The 24052-nt window shown below is 46.9% G+C and overlaps 1 protein-coding gene across 1 annotated transcript in view; it reads right to left on the bottom strand.

Moving 5' to 3' along the window:
- l(3)80Fj (lethal (3) 80Fj) overlaps positions 1-24052 on the bottom strand; it is a 378408-nt gene that overhangs the window by 152866 nt on the left and 201490 nt on the right. The window contains exons 29-32 of the mRNA XM_050172680.3: positions 21868-22104; positions 17762-17956; positions 17298-17516; positions 6825-6974 (exon numbers count right to left, since the gene is read on the bottom strand). Of these exons, the coding sequence (XP_050028637.2) occupies positions 6825-6974; positions 17298-17516; positions 17762-17956; positions 21868-22104 (801 nt within the window). The remainder of the gene's footprint in view (positions 1-6824; positions 6975-17297; positions 17517-17761; positions 17957-21867; positions 22105-24052) is intronic.

Raw genomic sequence — 24052 nt, 5'->3', positions numbered from 1 at the left:
ACATTGCCGAACTCTGGGAGCACGACACTACTGGCGATAAAATAGGTGGTGCTTCGACGGAGAAGTTTCTGAGTGGAGATAGCACTGCCTCATTCTGCAAAGAATCTCTGATGGGGCGATCGCTGTTACAACAGATGGCGGCGTTGTGTGACGGAGGTAATGAAACTGACAGTGGCCCATCTTTGAAACCGACCCCAATGTTCACGCAAAGTGCACTGTCGTCGATGAGAGTCTCACTGATTTCATGCACGCTAAATTGTAGCCGCCACTGTTCGTGCAGCCGCTGGATGCGTTGTACACTGCGGTTGTGAGCCTGAAACTTCCGTCAAAGCAAGTGTAGATTTCTGATTATTTCAGCATGCCTAACACTTGCCGCGCTGTTTAGAGATATAAATAAACATAATTTTCACAGCCTTTTTTCTACGTCAATTCTTTATCTTAAGTGGCAAATCTGGTTTCAGAGCTACAAAGGTATGTTTGGCAGCTTTTCTTTTTCTTTTTTTACAGCAGTCCAGATATAGCGATGATCGGGTATAATGATTGGATTTTTCATTCTTTTTGTTATCTTTATAAGTGGAGTGCACTGTATGTGAGGTTATGCTTGAGCAAATTTCATTGATGTGGGATTGTAATACAGCGACATTTCACTGTCGAGAGGTAAGAAATGTATTGAATCTCATGGGCATTCACCAAGGATACGAAAATAATTCATTGCTACAATTTTGTTGTCGCGGGATCTTGTTATCGCGGGTTTCGACAGTATTTCAGGAAGCCCCCTTTCTGGACCTTTATTCCTGCCGTTGAACTAAATAACAAAAGTCTGTTTTACTGCGATAACTATTATAGAACGCACAAGGTCACTGTCAGTGTCACCTTGTTATAGAAGACACATGCACGATCCACACATGGAAGATTAAAGGGCCACCAGAGATGCACAGTGTAAGAGCAAAGAAGCCAAGTGGAGGCACTGTTACTCCCCACTCAAGTGGCTCTGCTGGAGCCAAGGTAGCATCCTGACTTCTGCTGCTGGCGCGAGTGTTGTACACCCACATTATACTCGCGGACAACTTTCTGTGGTTATGAAGGGAAATCTACAGGTGCGTGGCTGCTGCACGTGTTACCACGTCAAGTAGTCCGGCAGCATTGACGGTGCTTTTGGTGGCTCGAAACAGACGCTGAATCGATGTATCTTCCATGTGCAACGCAATAGGGAAAAGCCGCAAAGTAACTAAACTTTTACACTCAGTGGTGTATTCTGTCTCATTTAACTGTTGCTAGTAAGGTGACTATGTTTTGTCTTCCCCAGTTTAACCTAACATGGATTAAAACATGGAACTCTTTTCAGAAGAGCTCGCACTTGTGCGTGCTTTGCCTCCGTAGCTTTCTCTTCATGGCCACAGAAAGTTGTCCGCGAGTATAGTGTTCCTGCTCAGCAGTTGAGTGCATAGATTACACAACGGTGCATACAGTGGTCTGAGCAAAACGGACAGTAAACATCGAACTAAATTTATGTAATTTGTTCTTTTGGACACTTGACAAATGCTGATGGTTTTGCTTCGGTCTGATCTTGTGCACCATCGAGGTGTGACATCTACAACACTGCTAACACGATGCTCATTACGGCAGTGTTAACAGATGCCTTCAGTGCAATGCTAAACCTTGTTATCGCTTTCAATGCTTTGCGGGTGAAGTTTTATTCCCTATGCTACTGTTACAGTTTTGTTTTATATGACTGTCTGTTCCGTGGTGTCACTTGTGCCACCCTGTAAAAATGAAAAAATAAAGAACATGGGATCAGTTTTCAAGCACGATCCAGTCTGCGGTCGTGCTGTAGTTCATGTCGTTGGTTCCTGTTCCGTGGGCGTAACCGCTGACAATGACTGCAGAATCGGTACGCCTCTCGGAACTGCTAGGCTACACTCGTAACAAGTGGCAACGCGGGAAAAGGCATTCGAGTTTCTCATTCAGGTTTCTTCAAGTGAGTCGTCCCTCAAGTGCATTGTGCTTCTGCCCACTTATACACTTGCAAGTTCCACCCACTTATACAGTACGCTTGTGAGTTCATCATTCATCTAGTGAATTCGATGCAACAGAACTTCGTCATGCCAATGTTCGGCAACCTCGAAGCATTCAACGGAGGAGAGGGAGATGCGTGGCCCCGCTACGCTGAATGCCTTCAAGCTTTCTTTATCGCCGATGACATTGCAGCAGCAGCAAAAAAAAAAAGTCAGTCTTCTTTAGTTGCTGTGGGTAGAACAGGTACGCATGCTCTCTTGTCGGATCTTGTTAATAAGCTCGCCCATCCACAAGACAAGACCTTACAGGAAATCCTTTTCATTCTGTGTGACCATAACTACCCCAAGCCATCTGCTGTTGTTAAGCATTTTAGGTTCAACACGCACATCTGTGCAAAGGGCAAATCCATCAGTAACTTCGTGGCGTCACTCAAAAGTCTCCCAGAATATTTCAACTTCGGAACTGAGCTTGGCAATATGCTGAAGGACCGTATCGTGTGCAGCATCAAGGACACAGCCGTGGAGACGTGGTTGCTCGAGAAAGCAGACTTTATGTATGAAGGCACTCTGAAAACTGCACTTGCCATAGAAACGGCGAAAGAAGACGCCAGCGAGATAGCCAGTTCCAGCAGAAGTTTGCTTCCTATGCATAAACTTGTGGCATCAAAGGGGCATGTCTCATGCTACCGCTGCGGGGAGGAACACTTTGTGACCAAGTGCAAGCACATCAGCACTACATCCAACTACTGCTGGAAGCAGGGACACAGTGCTTGAGTGTGTGCAGAAGGGAAAGTCCACAAAACTACACAATTTGCACCTATAGCTCGCAGAACTACAAGTGGAATGCACCAAGTCAACACTGTTGACAGCAATGTACCTGCCCATATGTTTGACATGTGGCCAGTTGACGCCATCGTGCCTTTGCTACCCTTCACTGTGACTGTCAGCATCTGCGGCAAGCCACTCCATATGGAGCAGGACACTGGTGCGAGCGTTTGTCATTGCAAAAAAACGTTTTCAGGAGCTACTACTGTTGGTGACTGTCATACCATCGGGCAAGCTCACACAAGTTCAAAGCAAAGCAGATGTCGCAGCTCACAGTTCGCAGTTCGCAGTTGCAAGTCAGCGCTCGTCCGTGTCGTTTCTCCCTGCTTGTCCCCATGAACACCGCGCTGTTCTGTTTCAAATATGTCGCAGTCCAGTTCCACGACAGAAAAGCTGTCCTACGTTTGTTCCTGACTGGGGAAGCTTCACCAACACTGCTAGGTCGTAACTGGATTCGAGAACTGGGAATTGACATTGCTGCCTGGGAAGCAGATGTTCATGCTGTTTCTGATGTTAAGGACGTTATTAAAGCATTTCGTGAGGTACTTGAACAGAGCCTTGGAAAGTTCAAGAGCCCAAAAGCCACAATTCATATTCCGCCAGATGTGGTACCCGAGTTTTTCAAGTCACGCCCCCTGCCCCTTGCCCGAAGGATGGTGTGTCACAAGAGTTTCAGCACCTACAGAGGGAGGGCATTCTTGAGCCAGTTGGCTCTTCAGCTTCGGCTGTGCCTACTGTTCCAGTAGCGAATAAGGATGGCTGCGTCAGAATTTGTGGAGATTTCAAGATTGCTGTTAGTCCAGTGGACATGTTGGAAAAGTACCCAACTCTAAGAATTTAGGACCTTTGGGCCATGCTGTCAGAGGGTGAAAAGTTCACCAAACTGGATTTGAGGGATGCCTACCAGCAAATAGTTCTTGTTCAAGACTCTAGGAAGTATCTTACTATTTCCACATATATGGGGCTATTTCAGTATATACATGTCTTCATTTATGCATTTTATTGGCATCATTCCTGTTCCAAAGAGAAATGGAGAACCTTCTTCAAGGATTGCCACATGTTGCAGGATATTTTGTTGACATTCTTGTCACTGGCCTGAATGATTCAGAGCACCGTGGCAACCTCAGTGCTGTTTTCTCTGTACTTCGTGACGTTGGATTCAAGTCGAAATTTGACAAATGTCATATTTTTGTGGCACAGGTGGAGTACCTAGGGCGCATCATAAGCAAAGAAGGGCTACTCCAAGTTTGAGAAACGTATCTGCAATCCTTCACGCACCTGCACCCCATGAGTTCAAGAAACTCCAAAGCTTTCTGGGGCTTGTGAATTTCTCCAGGCATATTCTTCCAAACATTTCTGGACGCCTGTGCCCAGCATTCGCTTCTCATGAACGAGAAAAAATGGGTGTGTGGAAAACAGCAAGAAGATGTATTCACTACAGTGAAGCAGTTCATAACATCAGCTCCAGTCCTAGTACATTTCGATCCAGAGACTACCACGTCTCAGTTCTGCTGCATCTCCGTATGGGATCAGTGCAGTCATGACACGTTGAGAAGCTAATGGTCGAGAACTGCCCATTGCCTTTGACTCCAGAAGAGGCATTATCCTTCATATTCGGTGTTGAAAAGTTCTGCCAGTACCTGTGGGGCATTCCTTTTACTGCTTACAAGGATCACAAACCACTTCAGACGGGCACAAACTTTTGCTTACAAGTACAAGCTCATACACAAGCCTAGTCTGGACTTGGGTCATACTGATGCCCTCAGTAGGTTACCGCTGCCTACTGCGCTGATCTGTCGGCACATGCTGAAATTTTCATGCTTGAACAACCAGACTTGGGATTCTTGTCACCAGCTGTTGCAGCACAGGCTATAAGAAATGATCCCCTCCTGAGTCACGTAGCTCTTGCGCTCATGCGAGGAAAAGGGCTTCTAGCCGGACCAGAGGGCAATGCATTCACAGCAAGGAGCAGTGAAGCCTCCATGAAGGCTGCTTGCTGTGGGGTTCCAGGGTTGTTATCTCAAAATCTCTGCAAGGCAAAACCCTGACTCTTCTTTATGTTGGGCATCCTGGCACTGAGAAAAGCAAGTCGATTGCCAGAAGCCATGCCTGGTGGCTGGGAATTAATGGTCACATTGCTAAAAGCATAAAGAATTGTGCTATATGCCAAGCATACGAGCAGACACCTCAACGCATTCAGCACATACCCTGGCCATTTCCACAGAGGCCTTGGTGAAGGCTTTACATTGACTTTGGGGGCCCGTTCTTCAGACATAAATTTCTTGTCATTGTTGACGCATATTCAAAAATGGGTCGAAGTCTGTCCGGTGGCATCAACGTCGGCGGATGCTTTCATGAAAGCATTGCGGATAGCATTTGTGCAGCGTGGACTGCCGGATCTCATTGTGTCCAATAAGGGACCAGCCTTTGCAAGTGAGCAATGCTTGGAATTCCTGACACAAAATTGGATATGTCGCATGCTTGTACCACACTACCATCCAGCTTCAAATGGTGTGGCAGAGCGTGTCATACAGACCGTCAAGAACAAGACACTGCTAAGACAGCTTAAGCAGAAGCTGCATGCCGACCAAGGGTGCCGCTCTTTTCCACTGCCAAATGTGAGAGACAACGTACTTGCAAAGAACTTCCGTCAAAGCCCACTGTGGGTACCTGCACGCGTCATGAGCACCACAGGTCAGTCAGCAACTACAGTCTGTCTCAGTGATGGCACTGTCTGGCATAGGCACCGTGACCACCTACGTTCTCAACACGAAGTCTTCGTGCCAACTGCTGGAGCATTGGAGCCTGAACCTCCTACTATACCAGGCGTCGATAAGCACCCAACAACTATGTATGACACTCGTCCGGCTGTTTCTGCAAACTTGGAGCCAGCCGTGAATGTGACTGGTGACACAGGAGAGACTCCTGTGAACTGTCCCAACTCAGTATGCAGCACACCGCGGTTGCGAAGAAGCACGAGAAGCTGCAAGCCAGTACAGCGCTATTCCCCATAATGCTTTTTTTGAGTAATATAAGGGGGGCGAGGACTGTTATAGTTTTGTTTTAGATGGCCGACCATTGCGTGGCGCCACTTGCACCACCCTGTAAAGGTGGAGAAAATAAACAACACAGGATCAATTTCCAAGCACGATCTTGAGTGTACAGTCCTGATGTAGTTCATGTCATTGGTTCCCGTTCCTTGAGCATAACTATTGACGGTGACCACTGAGTCAGTCTGCCTCTCAGAACTGCTTTGCTACACTCGTAACAGCTACACAGCAATACATTTGCACACTGTCTGCTATACTTACGCTTTCTTTAGCCGCAAGTGCCTTGCTTTCTCGGCAGTCACAAGCGGCAGCTGAAGGCTTTGGGTACTACCCACTCTGGAAATGTGGGGATGCTCAGCTTTATTGCATACCCTCTTGTTCAATCTTTTCTGTGCATCCCTTGGTACTAACTTCCCTGCATAACATTCACGTCAGTGTGGGAGCCGTGCTTGTCATAGTAGTTCTGGTTATATGGCACCAGCACAATATTACACTGCCAGCACCACATGTTGCCATGGGTGGTATGGTGGTATGCCTTTTTAGTTTCAGGCTGTTGGCACGTGCAGACTGAGAGTTTGTCCTATGGCAAAACAGCAGGGTCTTTTACAGTGGCTCACCTGTTTGAGGGGTACAGGCTATGTGTCACGCAACTTGAACAGAACAGGCAGAAAATGGTATTTGGTAGTTATTCTACAACTGCAACATACGTGAACAATTTTCTGCACGTAGTTTCATGACATATGTTAGTGCGTATCTGTGCAAGCAACCTAACTGCAACACAAGCTGGTGCATCAAGGTGCAGCAGGAAAGCCAAGTTGCAGGTAAATGTCATAAGCGGCACAGCTGGTGTCACCCCTAGCCCACATTCCAACAGCGTATCGCACTGCACACAACAAAGCAGATGCGTGTAAACACGGAGAAGAGAGGAGCTCACCTCGCGGACATACTGGTTGCTGTCGCCAAAGCAGAGCAATAGATGCGGCAGCACGTGCACTACGTACGGCTCAAAGAGGCGCCCGAGCACCGAGCAGAGCATCTCGAAGGCCAGCAGGGCACCTTCCTTGCGCCGGGCGTTCTTCTTGTCCTAAAGACAGAAAAGAAGGACAGAGACAACTATTAGAACAGCTTCTTGAAACAGCGTCTTGAAATGGTGAGCAATGAGCGCAGTCGTCCCACGCAGGCAGGGGGGGGGGGGGGTCAGGGAAGCGAGCAGGTAATGCGATGAAGTACGAGTGAGGGGAGAGGGGAAAGGAGAGGAAGTGAGGGGCAGATTGGCGAGCATCTTCTTTTCTAATGCGGCCGCGGCTGCAATAAAAACTTCCTGCCGAAATGCTATGCCCGAAGAAGCTGGTGAACCAAGCCCAAATTAAGGAATGCAAACGCAAGCTTGTCGAAGTCTCAAAAATGACAATGTGTGTCTCAGGTCGCTCAGGCCTCACCAGCTCAGTCGAATCCCACTATATCGAACTCACAAAAAACTACTAGTTTGGTACAGGGCATAATTCGATGTATACATTCTAAAGAATTGAACAACGTAGAAGAACATACCATTTGTAACAGCACTTTATTGATAAAATGGACTTGCTTTAGGTTTGCCGTGGCACAAAATAGTCTGAAATATTCTGCTTCAATATCTTCATTGCCTGGAAGAGCATGCATTTTGCCACTTTGCCCAAAGACTGAGAGCAGCTGACGCCGCAGCCTTCCATGGTCGCACAGAAGCGCTCATACAGGATGACCACAGGCATCATGTTGCAGCAGGCGGGCACAGCATCAGAGTTGTGCTTACTGTTTCCTTCACTCGTGTACCAATAAATGACAACGGCAATGGAGTCCTCAATCTCAAGCTCTCCTGTGATCGCAGCACCTTCGTTCACAGACACCAACTTGCTGACAATTGACCCGTCAGCAGCTTCTGGAAATGCTGACACTTGCTCCAAACTTCACCAAAACTGGCGATGGCTTCATTGTATTCGTCGGAAAGCTTTTCACTGTCATCACCGGGAATGCAGAAACCATCCTGATGGAAGTAGTTATGGATTGTTTCCTTCTTAAAGGGCCCCTCACCAGGTCTGGCCATTTTGAGCTGATAAGCAGAGCCTACAATATGCAATAACGATCGACTTTGCAAAGAATTACATTGCTACACGCCAGGAAAGGATCTAAAATTTCAAAACGAACGCCACTTTCCTTTCTCCTCGCGGCCGCCGCGCTCAAAGCTGGAGCATGACCTACATGTGCTAGTGCACCTACGTACACGTGTTTGCACTGTGACGTCACTCGGAGTGGCACGTGACCTCAAGAATCATTTAAGGCAACATCTATTACTTCTGTATTCTGTTGCTTGAATAGATGAATTAAAGTTTAGAGAAATAATAAACACACAAACCAAATGTCTCCATGTTTTTGTTTTACTTCGCACTGCAGCAAGAGAGATGTACTTCCGTTTAGTCTGCTTGTTCCCACGTCGTGCAGTTACCGTATAGTGCGGAATATAGGTTCAGGTTTTTTCCAAAAAATATTACTAAAAGGTCACCCCTCGACTTATATACTGGCCCTTGGCACAACATGAATAGTCGTCTGGCAACATGTAGGAGCACAGACCTTTCGGCATCCACATCGTTATCGCCTCCTTGGTGACCGACGTGGCCTACGCAGTTGGACCGATGCCATCTTTCTTTTTTGTGCAGTGATCGTTCCTGGCGTTGCTAATTCCTCGACAACCCGCAAAATGAGTACAAGTACTCGACGTCAGTTCACCGCGGCATTTAAGAAGAAAGTCATCGAATATGCTGAAATGCATGGGAACATGTCTGCCCAGCGGCAATTTGGTGTGTCGGAAAAAAGCGTCCGGTACTGGCGAACGCAGACAGTCAAGCTGTCTGCCTGCAACGCCTGGAAGACGTCCTTTCGCGGGCGCCGTGCGGTGCACCCGGAGCTCGAAGACAAGGTGGCGGATTTTGTCTGCGAGCATCGTGCCAGATCTTTGCCAGTGACAGCGGAACTCATCTGCAACAAAGCTATTGAGATCGCCCGAGAATACGGACTGCCCAAGGAACAATTCAACGGCTCCATTTATTGGGTTCGTTGTTTCATGCGACGCAAGGGATTTGCACTTCGACGGCGCACATCAATCTGCCAGAAGCTGCCAGAGGCATACGAGGACAAGCTGGTCGAATTCCAGCGCTATGTTATCCGTCTCCGGCAGCAGCATGGCTACATGTTGGGACAGATTGGCAAAGCGGATGAAACGCCGGTGTGGTTCGACATGCCGTCGCCCATCACAGTGTGCGAACGCGGCGCAAAAGAAGTCAAGCTTCTTTCTACGGGGAACGAGCATTCGCGCTTCACAGTGATGCTCGCGTGTACTGCAGATGGCAGAAAGCTGCCCCCATACAGAATATTCAAGAGGAAGACACTGCCGAAAGAGGCTTTCCCGCGGGAAGTTGTCGTTCAGGTGAATGAAAAGGGCTATATGGACGAGGCCCTCATGCTCAATTGGATTAAGACCGTCTGGAATCGGCGACCCGGCGCACTCCTGCAGTGTCCGAGCATGCTCGTCTTGGATGCCTTTCACGGGCACTTGACCGCAGGTGTGAAGCAGGCACACCGCGACGGGACGACGGAACTCGCCGTCATTCCGGGAGGCATGACCTCAACACTTCAGCCACTGGACGTCGTGCTCAACAAGCCCTTTAAAGACAGTGTCCGTGAACAATTTAATCAGTGGATGGCCGGCGACAACCCGACGACCCCAACCGGCCGGCTGCGCAGGCCGCCTCTAGCCACTGTGGCCGCATGGGTGCCGCAGGCTTGGCGCTCGCTGCCCGACGATATGGCGGTGCAGGCATTCAAGAAGTGTTGCATTAGCAACTCCTTGGACGGCACCGAGGATGACATGTTGTGGGACGCAGCCAGCGAAAAGCAGTTGTCTTCGGACGAGAGCTCAGACAGCTCAGACGAATGAGCAGGTGACGACTCTGGCGGCATCACTAAATAAAACAAAGTTTCGTGCCTTATAATTTTTATGTTGACTTCTTTGCTTCAATGTAAGGGGGTCGACTTATATTCCTCTGCGACCTATATTCCGCATTATACGGTACGCACGCAGACACCGAAACTATGTCATCTTTTACCGCGTTCAAGTGCAGGATCATGCTCTGTGATACACTTGTGTTGCTTCAGTATTTGTGTAGCACTGACTTATACCGCTAGTCAGGTGTCCTTGTGCACAGTGCGCAAAATCATGCATTGCACAAAATGAGACAATCACAACAGCTGGCGCACGATGCCGTCAGCAGAAGTGCACCGCTCCACAAGGCGAGGAGAAAAATGAAAAAAAAAGGGGGGGGGGAAGGCGGGGCTCATGATGTATGCGTCATGCAATCCTCGAGCTTCGGTATGAGAGAACGCAGGGAAGGAATTTCGCTTGTGGAGGCTACACGGGGCAAGTGGAGATAGTAGCTCTTTTGGCAGTGGCACTTGCCTCCTGAAATCATGGGTTCGCGGCATTGAAATATTTCTACCTCGGTTATTACTGAGCCGATTTGAAAAGTTTTTGCGGCAGAATATTCTCCAGAGGAGACGTAACAACTTCCAGCATATAACTAAAATTTGCTATGGGGCCTGGTGAGGGGCTTTCTAAGGGGGTGGTCCCACTCCAGCGGAATGCGCTCCGCATTTTAGTCATTGTTTGCAGATGCACTGTGCTTTCTGTGCTCATTCGAGAGATGTACATTATATTGCATTAGAAAGCTTACTTTCCGTGGTTTCCAATGACGTCTAGTATTATCTAGCCTGAAGCGTTACCTAATGGCACTCAAAACAGTGTGAGCAAAAAATGGCATTTTTGCTGTACTAACCTCCGTTGTACTGCGTTTCTCGCAAATCTGTTCAGCATAACAAAATGAAGTTTCCTATGCCATTAAATGAAAGGTTATACAATGTTTCTATGAAGATATATTGCGTGTAAGGCAATTAGAAGTTTACATAGGCCCTAATAAAAATGGGCAAAAAAAATTTTATGAGTGAATTTCTTTTTCCCTTTTCAACACAGAACAAAATTTAGTGGTTTTCTAGGTTACAGTGCACTTATTTATTCGAAGTTGTTTTGTGTTCTGATGAACAGTTCATGAGTTATTACTTCAAAGTGGCAATTTATAGCTATTCTCGGTCATACAATACCGAAAAAGAGGCCAAACTATTCAAGCTGAAACTCTGCAATTTTCAATTATTAAGCAGCAAGCCCTTCTCCGCAATGCTATGAAGAGAAAATTGTTTTATGTTGATTAAAGAATCTACAAGGGAGCAGTGAATTTAATAAATTTGTCTGCCTGCGAGGTCTGTGCAAACTGACATTGCTTTTCACGTACACACTAATTCACAAGCGCTGCACATCAGTAAAGCCCATACAATGTCTTGTAAATACTAACACTCTCTAGTTTTACTAAACAGTGCTTGGAACAAAAGATTTCCAATAAATACTAAATCTCAGGCTTTCTTATGCTGGTGGTGCCATCTGTGCAAAAAAATATCAAGCTCTTTCACGTGAGTTCCAACATTTGTCAAATGTGGCAACACTAAACTTTCCGAAGCGGGCAAAATACAGATGGATCCTTTCTTCAGATTTGACTGTTTGGCTCAGTCTAGTTGCTGCGCCTACCCCACTTTCCTTCGAGCACACGTATGTGCAACCAGGCCTTCAACGTGGTCCTAAGGCAGCTCACTCAATTGTGGCTGTTGGGAAAAAAAGAAAGAAGGAAAGATAAGATATAAAGATACGGCGCATCATGGCTGCATGCCAGCTAGCCAACAGGTTCAGCTACTGCGCCCAGGAGAAATGCAGATAAAGAATGGTACCAGAAATTTCATGGGTGCTTTATTTTGTTCACAACTGACTGTGGAAGCATTTTTGAAGCGAACACAGAACTTGCCCTCGCCTCCTCCTAGTTTCCAGGCTCATATGACGATATCCGAAAACTCGTTTTCCCCACACGGTGAGGCGCGATATGTTTGGTAGAGTATTGTGTATGCCTTATTCCATGCAACACCAGTTGAACGATAGGATTGACAGCAAACAATGAGCGAGCCTTTATTTCCCCAACTTCAGCGAAAAGTGCGGAGGGCTGTGTGACCTGTAGCATTCCAAATCGCGCGCAACAAACTGAATGTCACGTGTTCTGACGCCCAGTGAAGTTTTGAAACACGTGATTTCCAGTAGGTGGCCTTCTTGTAGAAAAATATATCACATTTACCCGCATAATCATCGCTCTCGCATAATGCTCGAAGCTCCACATTGCCCGCTTTATTGAGTAATCATCGTACCCTCGAAAATTACTCCGGTGATTGCCATCTGCTTGCTGCAAAGCAGAGGTTTCCGTCGTTTTTTTTTTTTTTTAGAAGCCCTTTTGCCATTGCGTGCGCAACAGCGCACATGTGCTCGAAAGTCTTCGAATTCAGATGGAACAAAAAGGTGAAAAAGCATGGACTTTTGGCAAATAATCTATTTATGCTGTTCCTGCTTGTGTAGAGTGTGTGATCTTATTTCAAAGGCCAGTGTGAGGACTTGCCATTGGACGCCTGTGTCATAGGGAGGTAGAGAAGCTGTACTTTTCGAAAGCAACGAAAAAGGCTGTCGGCGTAACTTGGAAAACTTGGAAAGTGCAAGGCTATGCGCGAGTGCTTGCAATGGTCATTGTGATCATAATGCTTGAGCAATGAGTGCTAGCAGCGGTGAGCGTGTGTGCATTTCCTAAAGTGAACGTTCTGTGCTACTGATTGTTTTACCATTTTGCTGTAGCGCGGCTCTGAAACTCTAATGACGAGACCTCAAATACTGTGCACACGGGCTCTCTAGCTGGCGCACCCGCGACAGCACGGCACGTGCACTGGAAGTGAGCGTAATATCTATCCCAATAAAACAGCCTAGCCACGTGTACTATGCTATCTATTTTGTATGGGGTGCACGAACAGTAACCTTTGACACCAATCAAAAGCTGCCAATGACAAATTGAATCTAATAATGATTATTCGATTCGACAACGGAATCGAATAGGCTGTTATTACATATGCCATTCAGATTTTGCCCACCCCTATTAGTATTTCATTTTCGGAAAACATCCTCCCAGTACACCTGCAACCTTCGAATTCACAGCTGCTGTCCCGTGATAGAGTTCTACAACTGCAATAAATTTGGGCAAACAACCAAGTAAGTGAACATCACCAATTGACAGATGACAAAAATTGAAAGAAACCCATATAATAAGCATTTCTTCATGCACACATATGCATATTCATCATGCCATTGAGTGACACTTATCAGTTCAATCATAATGCCATCTTTTAATACTGTTTTTAGCTGGAGAGAATACAGCCACACATGCAGTATTCTTTGGGTTGCATTCCTCCGTTCACGTGTTTTCTTGTCGAATTCTTCATGAATCTGACAAGTACCGTATTTATGCACATAATGATCACACTTTTTTGTAAAAAGAATGGACGCGAATTCAGGGGCGCGATCATTACGCGGGTTAAATTTTCTGGAAAAAAAAAAAAATTTTTTTTCATCCCGCATTTGCTGCGGGATGACAACAGGTCAACAAACAGGCGGCTGCTGCTCTAACAGTGCGGGACATCAAAACGAAAATGGCGACCAGTGGAGCAAGCCGAACGCGGTTTATTTTTTCTTCTCGTGAGTACATTACCTGCATTGAAACAGTTTCTAGCGAATCAGTAATGAATAATATTGTTAATATCGGCAAGTTTGCAGCAGCAACGCAGCCATGTCCACTTTGAAGGGACAGAAACGGAGATGGGCGCACTTAGCTGTCAGCGATATAGAAACACATGGTGGGCATGCTGCGAAAACTGCGGCCATTTGTCTTCACTACTATCCTAAAACGGCACATTTCGGCTAAGGGTGGGCGAATATCTTAGTTGTGTTACAAGTGTCAGCGTATTAATAGGGTACACTTCTAACGCATCAATGTAGACGTGGCTACTATCGTTGCCGCTCGCGATTTGTTGTGTGCCCATGAGTGCAGACGAGAGGAAACGAAAGGCATCTTTTTGTTGTTGTTGTTGACCACAACTATCAAAGCCTACAAATAATAAAGCCAAAGGAAAGTTTGGTTGTAGACTTTTTTTTAGTGGAAGTGCAGAAAGTGATGAAAGGAATGAAATGGGGCATCTGTTAAGAATCTGTTTGCTGCGTGCAGACTTCTTGGTATTTCTTGAAGAGTCGTTCACGTAGCATTCGACAGATGGTAAGCGCGATCATCATTAGCTAGACTTGGCACATGAAATATCGCTGCTGCAAGTTCTGGGTGCGATCATTACACGGGAAAGAAAAAAAAAAGGAATTTTGATGACAAAATTTAGGGGTGCGATCATTATGTGAGTGCGATCATTGTGCAAGTAAATATGGTGAGCTTCTAAGACACTGGGAGCACATGAAACACGGATGATTTCTGTGTAATATCATAATTGTTGGACGCATACTTGTGCTAAGTGTTGCACAAGCAGATCCATCATAAGAGCATTGATATGGAGACTTGTGTGAAAGAACGCAACTGCAATTGCTGCATGTTTACCTGTGCTAGATGATATAGACAGTATGCCTCTCAAGTTTCTCACACAGCCCATCCCACATAAATAGTGAGCTAAAAGCACACACGCACATGGATGAAGGAATCGGAAATAATTCCACACCATTACTGTATGAGGTAAATATGCACAAGGCAATCCTGGTTTTATCTCATGGCTTCATGTCCGGGAGTGCTGCCGTCTGCACTACGTCCATGAGCTATACAGACTGAAACTCTCAGCTATTTATGACATCTGTATTCTGGAACCCGAGCACTGCAAATACTGATGACAAGCATTGCAACGGCTTTGTCCGCATGCTTCGACATGGCGACGAGTGCCAAAAACCATTCTGCCTGCTCGTGGGGAGAATAGGAAACACAACATCTTTCGAAAGGGAGAGAGGGCAATGTCCCACGCATGCGAGAAAGGAAGCAGGCCATAGCCAGAGAGTAAGGGCGCTTTCCGGCTGCGTCCGCTTACTTCGATCTGTATGTGGATAGCGTCTGCTCACTTTCCTTTAGCTTTTGCTGCATTTTTGGTCATGAGGAATTGTTAGTGTGGGGGAGGAGACATCGTTCGCTGCCGTTACCATACGTGTATCACACAAGGTGAACATTTGAACTATTCCATGGCAGGCGGAGCTATCATCAGTCGGCGTTCCTGGAAGTGGTCACCCTTTCATGTACTAGCTCAGATCAACACTGCTTAGCTTCAGCGATTGCAGGAGCCGGCACTCATGCACCAGGAGATGGCCGATGGCCAAGGAACATTTGTTTGCCACCCAAATCCCAATTAATGTTCAAGCAGTTTACAAACAGCGCTGAAAAAAAAAAAAAAAAAAAATGGGAGAGCCCCTTACATAATTGACATCTGTTTTGGGATGCACGAGGCTAATAGTGCTTCAGTTGGGTACACACAAAGCCTTTTCGTCGTGCATGTATATAAAAGTCACTTTTTTTTTGGTGCACTGGAAGGCGCGCAAATAGGCCATAGTAATGGAAATGAGCTTGCTAGGGGGCTTCCGAACGTAGGAAAATAGGGATCAGGTCACGTGGCACATGCAGTCGAAACAAAATTGGTTTCAGCGGTGCACACAACTTTAATTTCTATGCATGTGCACGTGGCCTAGGGTGGCTTACAAAAGCACTGCGACTTCTTCGAGCAGTCGTGCCTCGCCACCTCGCTGTTCCATGTGGCCAACAGTGCCGGTGACAACCTTTCTCGAGGAAGTCACTCCACAAACTGTCTTTTTTTCTTTTTACTTAGGTGCTCTGTGGTAAATATTTCGTTTTTACTCTATACTAACCTTCACGCCTTCTCTTTTATCGCCACCCCTCCTCCACTGCTGACTGCCATTCAGGTGTCAGCAGACTGCGCTAGACAGTTACTGCAGTAAATAACAATTTCCTTCCCTTTCTATCTCTGTGTTTATACGCATAAAGCTATATTTACCATTTCAAGCCTAGAACCTTCCTTTAGCAGGCCTGTACTTTGCAGAATGCTAAAAAAGAAAACAAAAAGAAAAAGGGCGCGGCATCGAATGGAGAAGTCGCCACCGCTGCCCGCACAGCAGCCAATGGCAGGTGCGTTAGCCTGCGGGATTTGAACGCGCTGCTTCTGCCAAACAGCGCTCCGCATCACATCGCGGGAAAACGACAATAGCGCCTCAACTGCACCTACGATGCCATTTTGTGAGGCGGCAAAATAGAGACAGGGAATTCACAGTCAAAATGACACCAAGATGGCGCAGGCAGGCCGCATGGGCCGCGAATGGTGTGCACGCAAAGTTTGATTTCATTTCGGCATTTGCACGTGTTTTGTGGGCTGTGGTGGCCTCAAAAGTAGCGGGTTTTTTTTTTGTACTTTGCAGTTGCATTAGGTGCTGCTAATTACAGAACAGGTAGTTTATGAGCCATGCAACCCAAAAATATTGTTTTTCGAAAAATGGACTTTTTCGCGATTTTTCGGTTTTCGAGGGCCGCGTTCCCCCTTAAGTGATCCATATTAACCTTTGTCAGTAGTTATATGCCGTTATATTCATATAAAGCATTGTTTGTGTGTGTGTGACAGAGAGCCTATGCTTTGTGTTTCCTAAATCAGTCTGTATTGACCACATTGAAGAACCTAGTACGGTGAAAAGATCTACACCGTGACACTATGTCAAACCGGAATACGGCGTGGCTACGGCGGCTAGATGGCATAGCATGTTGTTACTGTAATGGCACCAAACAGGCAATGCCACTATAGTGTCTCTTTCAAAGGAAAAGTTGTGCTAGCCATGGAGGCATCGTCAAACGTTCAAGTTCGGTGGGACTTCGGCATTGATAAGAAAAATCTTTGTCGTTGGAGGGCACAACAGGAGATGCTTTGTGTGTGCGCTGCAAGGAGGATGGCATTTGATGGCTAGCAGTGATGATGACGTAGAATGAGCTCGGCATGTTCATATTCAATAAATTCTGTTTTCGTTCTGTAAACGCTGTCCTGGCTTCTTTTGTTTGGCCTACATTTGTGGTGTATTTTTTTTCCCCCTGGCTTCGGAATTTCGGTAGTCAACTTAGAATCGGGGTCGGCCTAGATTATAGTAAATACGGTAGGTGATCTTACAAACTCACTGAAGTGCCCAAAAAGAAAGAAATATACTATCATTTTCTTAAATTAAGCATCCCTAACATGAGATTGCTGCTTCTCAAAACAAGGTTGCTCAGAGGGAAACAAAAATGTAGCACATCACCTGCTTTCTGCACACTCTGATGACACACAGTGCTGGCTTAGCGACTAAAGTGGTTAAAGCTTGAATGAATGGGTTAAATGTGGTCAGAACCTGGACGGCCTCGGTGAGGGTGTTCATGATGTCTAGCTGCTTGAGGGAGAGAATGCCGAGTCCGCGCACAAGCCCTGCCAAGCCATAGGCAGCACCCCTTCTCTCGCCATAATGCTCAGAGTTGAGCAACTGTGTCAGCAGCTTCTGAACCAGCACAGGCGCCTCATCCTTGATGGCCGGGATCAGTGGAGGCAAACAGGTGGCCACTGCCTCTTGCACCTGGGCAGCCACGCGACAAGCACAAATTGTTATGCTGCCATCCAACATGTGGTAAAATGCAACTGGCCAAGCTCTCAATTTGCAAGAAACACCACTATACGGTAGCCAACGGGTTTTTCAAACTTCTCTAACTTTTAGGAATAACACAATGGATAGGGCTTAATCACTAAGAGCTATGGCACCACTACTTAAAGACAGGACGGTGTTGCAACGGCTACTCATGCACCAGTGCAATGCCCTCCCACCTGCTGCGAAGGTGTTGCCAAGGTGTCGATGAGGCGGTTGACGATGGGCTTGACCTTCTGGTCATCCTTGTCCAGGTGGCGTGCCAGGGTTCCCATCAGGATCACCACACTTTGCCGCACCTGGTCGTAGCTCTGGTCCCTCGGGGCATCATCCAGGAAGTGCTCAAACAGGGGCAGCAGTATGTTCACCTTGCTCTGCGCAGCGCAGGTGGCCAGCATGAGCTCATAGCACACTCATCAACTTTGCACTGTTTACAGCAGTTACTCGACTTTAAATGGCTTCTCACCAGGTTTGGGCAACGCAAACAGACAAGCACGGCGCATCGATCACACTCCGACAATCGCATCAGAAAAGTATAAAACCATTCACGGCACAAAAACAGCTGAAATTTCAAACGAAAACCCATTCAAGCTTCCTTTCAAGGGAGCGCCGCTTCTTACCAGAGAATCAAAGTCACACGCGTAAATGCCTCCACATCAGACACACTGCCTGCAATGGCACAAATTATGGCAGTGGCTTTAATAGATAATCTAATTCAAAACACGCAAAACCATCACTGGTAGTGCACTGCGCAGCGAAAAAGAAAGAAAAGAAAGGCAGTGGGGCTTGTGACATGAACAATGCGCCTTCCCTCGCCTCAGCAAGCGAGAAGGCTGTGAAGGAATGTTGCTTGCAGATGCTAGCGAAGACAGAGAGCCGTGTAGGTTGGCAGTGAAGCTTGCCTCCTAGCAGCATGGCAACACAATATTTCAATTTTCAATCTTCTCTAATGAAACAATTAGAAAAATTCTTCCAGTAAAACACTCTCTAAATGGCACCTTACTATGTTTCGGTGTATAGGCCAAATTTACGATGGGGCTTAGTGAGGTATCTTTCAATGCACTTCAAGTTTTGACTTAATGGTCAGAAAATGAGAAAAAGACAGTGCCTTAGATCAGGTCATAACACAAAGTTCTTTTTTTGAGTCTGAATATGCATTCTTCCCACTTGCGCAAGCATGGCGCCTTTTTGCACGAATCATGCACGTCAGCATTGGTTTGGCAAAGCTTCACAGGCAGGTGCGCATCTGTGCACCTGTGGTAGACAATTTACCTAAAGCATGGGATGGCAACAGGTGCGAGCAGGACTGTGAACACTAAGAGGGGGGCAGCCATATTGGCAAGCAAGAGGAAATCAAGGGTAGTTGAGCTTAGAATGTGCTGTTCGTACTAAAAGTCTTTGCTTTTTTTCTATTTCCTGCATGGAAAATTGTGGCAGTGCTGCTGCACCTTCAATGTGTCATACAGCGACAGGGCTCTTCACATAAGGTGAAGGAACTCACATAAGGAACTCACATGTCCCATGGCCGGTAATGTTGCAAGCAGTGCATCTTATGTACAGGCCTTTGTGCATGTGACCTTCACTCTCCCTCAAAGTGCCCTTGAGAGGAAGGGTGCACAGCCTTCCATTTGAAATTAGATCCTTTGACCGTATTCGCGCCACATAGCCATTTTATACTTTGCAGACATGATAGCCACCATCTGATCTACAGGCCACGCTTGCGTGTTTGCAGTTCCCAAACCTGGTGAGGGGCCCTTTAATGGGTACTTCCGAAGATGGTTGTCCTCAGTGCTTTCCACACTGTTAAATATTCCAGAAACTTTCACCACTCTTTTAGGCTGTTTCCCATGGCGCAATTTTCACTCAGTGACACAGTGAATTCCGTCGCTCAGCGACCGCCACGATGTCATGGGCTCTCCGCCACTGGATTCCAACAAGTTGGTCGTGCCGTCGCCGAGTCGCAGTGATCGGCGCGATGTGGGATGGGCAATGTGTGACAAAACAAAGCACCGTCAAAATAGGCGCTTTGCTGTTTTACCACACATTGGTAGCTCTGTGGAGCAATGTTGCACGCCAGTTTTAGCTATGTATTACAGTTGAACCTCGCAATAACGAAATCGGCGGGAAATGCGAAAAAATTCGCTGTCGCGAGAATTTCGTTGTTGCGAAAAGAGACAGCACAGATAGGTAATGCATCGCAGAACAAAACTTTACTGTCCAAATTCCGTTAGCATACTTTGCAAGCTTTGCTCAAGGATACAGAACCGCATTGTTGACAGTACAAAGTGTGCCGCATGCGTCGACCAGCAGTGGCAGTAGTGCCGTAGCGCAGAATTTACGATCAACTGCTTTCGGAGATGCGATCACTTGCCGAGATTTTGCGTAACTCGGCACCGGACGCAGAGCAACAGCGCATGCAGCAGCATTTCTCCAGCGCACGCTGTTGCCCGTAGGCGCCGACGCGGCCGGTGCCGATCACAAAAGTGATGGTATCTCGTGTACGCGAAGGCAAACGATCGAGCCCTTTCGCGCAAATCTACATCCGGCGTAGAATCCGCACACGATGCCTGTCGGGTGGCACCAAAACCAGCGTTCTTGAAGCAAGGGATGCGTATTCCCGGATGATCGGTCAATCATGGCCCCATGCGTGACACTCCATATGCCGCGACCGCCATCTCAAGTGCCGTAAACAATTCCACGTAGGTGGGACATGGATTTTTGTTTTTGCTGCATTTTTCCCACCGAGGCGCACATTACGCAGTGCACTGTCGCGATCGGGGATTGTTGTTTGAAACGCGTGTCCAGTTTGCGTTCAGTCTCGCCTCACGCGATTGGACTAGGTCTTGCCGAGTCGTCAACCGCGGGGAACGCAAAATGAACGCGCGTTTCGGACAACGATCTCGCCTGGTAGGCGCGCAAACACCGTCGTCACATGTCAGTAGCAACGTGCGTGCCGCTCATGGTGCCGCTTCAAACGGGTGATCAACAAACAAGATGGCGGCCATGACGTGTTTCCAGCGCACTGATCGGTTCCGGCACTTGGTTGTTCTGGTTAACGAAAATGGCGGCGCCCACGCAAGTGTAATGTGGTGGTATTTTACGCAATTTTAATGCAAAACAATCCCATTTGAGCACATTTTGGAGCCTGCTAGCCTTCCGCAACATGCTGAGTTACGTTCTGACAAATTTCGTTGATGCGGGATTGCAGTACAGCTACATTTCGTTGCTGAGAGGTACGAAATGCATTGAATCCTATGGGCGTTCGCCGGGGATACGAAAATTTTTCGTTGTCGCGGGAATTTCGTTGTCGCGGGAATTTCGTTGTCGCGAGAATTTCGTTGTCGCGGTATTTCGTTATCGTGGGTTCCGACTGTAATAGGGCATACCCACCAGCACCTGCAGCTTAGGAGCTTCATAAAATTTTTTTTTCCCTCCGCTTACAGAATTCGTTTAAAAGGAGAAGCTGCACATTATCCAGGTTGGGAGGAGACGCTGCCTCAACATAAGGCATGTACCCAATTGATCGCCACCGTCGTGAACCTCTTCATCGCTAGAAATTGTTCCAGCTGCTTCTACATGCATGATCAATAGTAGCTTGTTCTTCTGCAAAAGCAAATACTCCTGCAGGAAAAAAAGTTGTACCGTCCATAGTAACAACGAAACTGAGTGTACTAAACTGAACCACCTCACCACCGCTGCACAAGCCGCATGCTCATACTTGCGGTGTTGTGCAGCGTCTCACTCACTGCATCTACAAGCTATCGTAATGTCTCAACACCTTTAAACGTCAAAAAATGGTGTACTTATTGCACTATCGAACAATGATAAAAAAATTCTAATATCCGACTAGTTTCCATGTTGTTTTTATTGAATGACGCAGGCATAGATAGTTCGTGAGCAAGGGGCAACCTTGCACATCGCTGTGATGGAAATCGTGCTGCCACAGACGCATGTGAAAGCTATCAGCAAAAATCACTCTGCAACGTGCGCAGCAGAAAGATATTTTTCGCCCCGATTGTGCCATGTGAAACAATCTTTTAGCGCTGATATCAACTGATATTAAATACAGCAGAGACTTGTTCATACATTTTGCTCAAAAAAACAAGAACAAGAAAAACACACTAATCCAGAAAATCCGAAGTCACTACAAAATTTGACCGACTCAACTGTATTTGACATCTACGTAATGCCCCCCCCCCCCCCCCCCCTACCTCCCTAGAATTTTTGCCTAGTAAGTAGGCATGCAGTCTTGCACTACAAGTGGGAGCAAATGGCAAGGCCTCACATTTCCGTGGAAGTCAACCAGGGCTGTGGCAGCATCCAGGAGGGTCTTGTGCACCACCGGGTGAGGGTCTGACAGTGCCTCTTGTACGTAGAACTCCATGAGCTCCGGCACAGCAGGCGAATGCACCAGCGGTGCCAGCTGTGCCAATGCAAGCCCCACGCCACTTCGGGGCTCCCACACGTCCGGCGGGCGCTCCATTATCACCCTCCCAAAGCTGTCTCGTACAGGCTCAGGACGCTACAATGCAAGTACACACAGCAAGCTTTCAAATGCATTCATTTGCAATTATTCTGAAGTTTTCTTGACTCTGAATCAAAACCACATCACATGATCAAATGTCCAATGTTTCAAGCCTAACTCACATATACCTTAGCATCGAACCTCCATCACCTTGGCCGTAAGTGGCATTGGCCAACACTCCCAGGGATGCAGCAAGTTATCTTTCTGCCTACTTTCATTTCTGTTTACAGTATATATTCACGTAAGGAACACAGTTACATAATAAATGCATAACAAGCTTTGCTCTTGAAAATTTTGATTACTGCATTCCTCCCCACAATAATTGCACCCCCAAATTTGTTACTTTGCAGTGCCATGATCAAACGGCTGTGCTGCAGTTTTCCAGAGACTAGGATCTTTTACTCTCACACATGTTTTTAAAGCAAGCACACTTAAGGGGGCAGACGGGTTTTAGATCCCGAAAAATCGTGAAGAAAATGAATATTTTGAAAACGGTATTTTTTGAATTTCTAACTATTATTCTACCACTTCGCCAAATTTTATGCATTCTAAATCAATATTTTAGCTGTAATATAAATTTTTGGCCCCAGTGTCGGCTAAATATCAGCCAAAGTTGCTGTAAAAAATTGTTTTTTCCACGCCGTGTGACAGCCCCCGCAGTTTTCAGTCACGCCGATCCGTATTTTGTTTGAAAGAACAGTCTCTCGTCTTCATTTTCCTGCCACCACTGGCTGCGTCCACACATTGGCAGTGAAGAAATTCTGCCCCAAAAAGAAGTCCCAATGTGTGCTGTGATTGGTCAACAAAGGCACGTGACCCTCAGCTAGCCATGCCATTGGCTCCTGACAATGAAGCGCTGCTTGAAGCGCTCCCGACAACGGCCGCATTTCATCGACGTTAAGGCACGACACTACTATTCTGCAACCGGAAGTTTTGCAGCATATTGACAGTGAAGCTAAAGGAAAGCTTCAAGCATTAGCATCAACTACTGCTACTTACTGAAAATCAGAACTACTAGATCGCGTTGATGACACTGCTACCGGGACAAACGAGCTGGCTATGTCTGCTGAGCATGCGTCTGCTAAAAACTTGCTGCGAGTGCTCAGAAGGCATTACCGTAGTAACTCTAGCCAGACAGACAACATTCCTGGAGGCTACTATTGCAATAGCACTTGTAAATATTTAAATATTTTGTCGTGTTCTGTAACAAAAATAAACTCATTTTGTTTTTTCAAGTTTAGGCTCGTAACAGAATCTGGCATATGACCCACACGAACCTGCGTACACGCGAGAGGCATGGCAATAGGCATCGACAGATCGTCTTCGGTCTCCAAAGTTCCAACTGAAGAACGCCGGTTGCGCAGTTGATGGGAGCGGAATGATGGGATAAAAAGTACAATCCAAGGAAAAGATCGTGAGGGCAGTTGTTGATCATAGCAAAGAGAACAGAAGTAGGGCGGCCAGCTATACTTATACACGCAGTACACAGTCCAAGTACAACCAGCACGCCGCCGTTGGCCATACGAAGTACTCGGGCAGCTGCTGGGGTGAGACCTTCTTTAAACGTCTACGTAGGCTAGCACTCATCACAGATACGTGGGCTCCAGTGTCAACGAGTGCTTGGACAGGTAAGCCGTCTATTATAATATCAATTACACTTCTCTTTGTGGGCACAGACAGAGGATTTGCTGCAGTAGTCGGCAATGCAGCAACACCTCTGAGGGCTGCATTTCTTGGTTTTCCAAAAGGGTGCGGCCAAAAGCCACAGGGGACGAAAGGTGACGTGGCTGCGGCGAACGGGAAGATGGGCGACGTGTTTGTGGTGAGCGAGACTGGCGTCCGCGCGGCGATGGTGAGCCGACTGTACCACATGTTCCTAGCAGAGTTGTCGGCCCTGTTAGACTCAGCGGTGGGCGAAACATTGCAAGCATTTCCATTAAACGGC

Source organism: Dermacentor andersoni, chromosome 3, assembly GCF_023375885.2.
Source record: "Dermacentor andersoni chromosome 3, qqDerAnde1_hic_scaffold, whole genome shotgun sequence".
In the NCBI taxonomy this organism is placed as follows: Eukaryota; Metazoa; Arthropoda; class Arachnida; order Ixodida; family Ixodidae; genus Dermacentor; species Dermacentor andersoni.
This window is presented reverse-complemented; position numbering and strand designations above follow the sequence as displayed.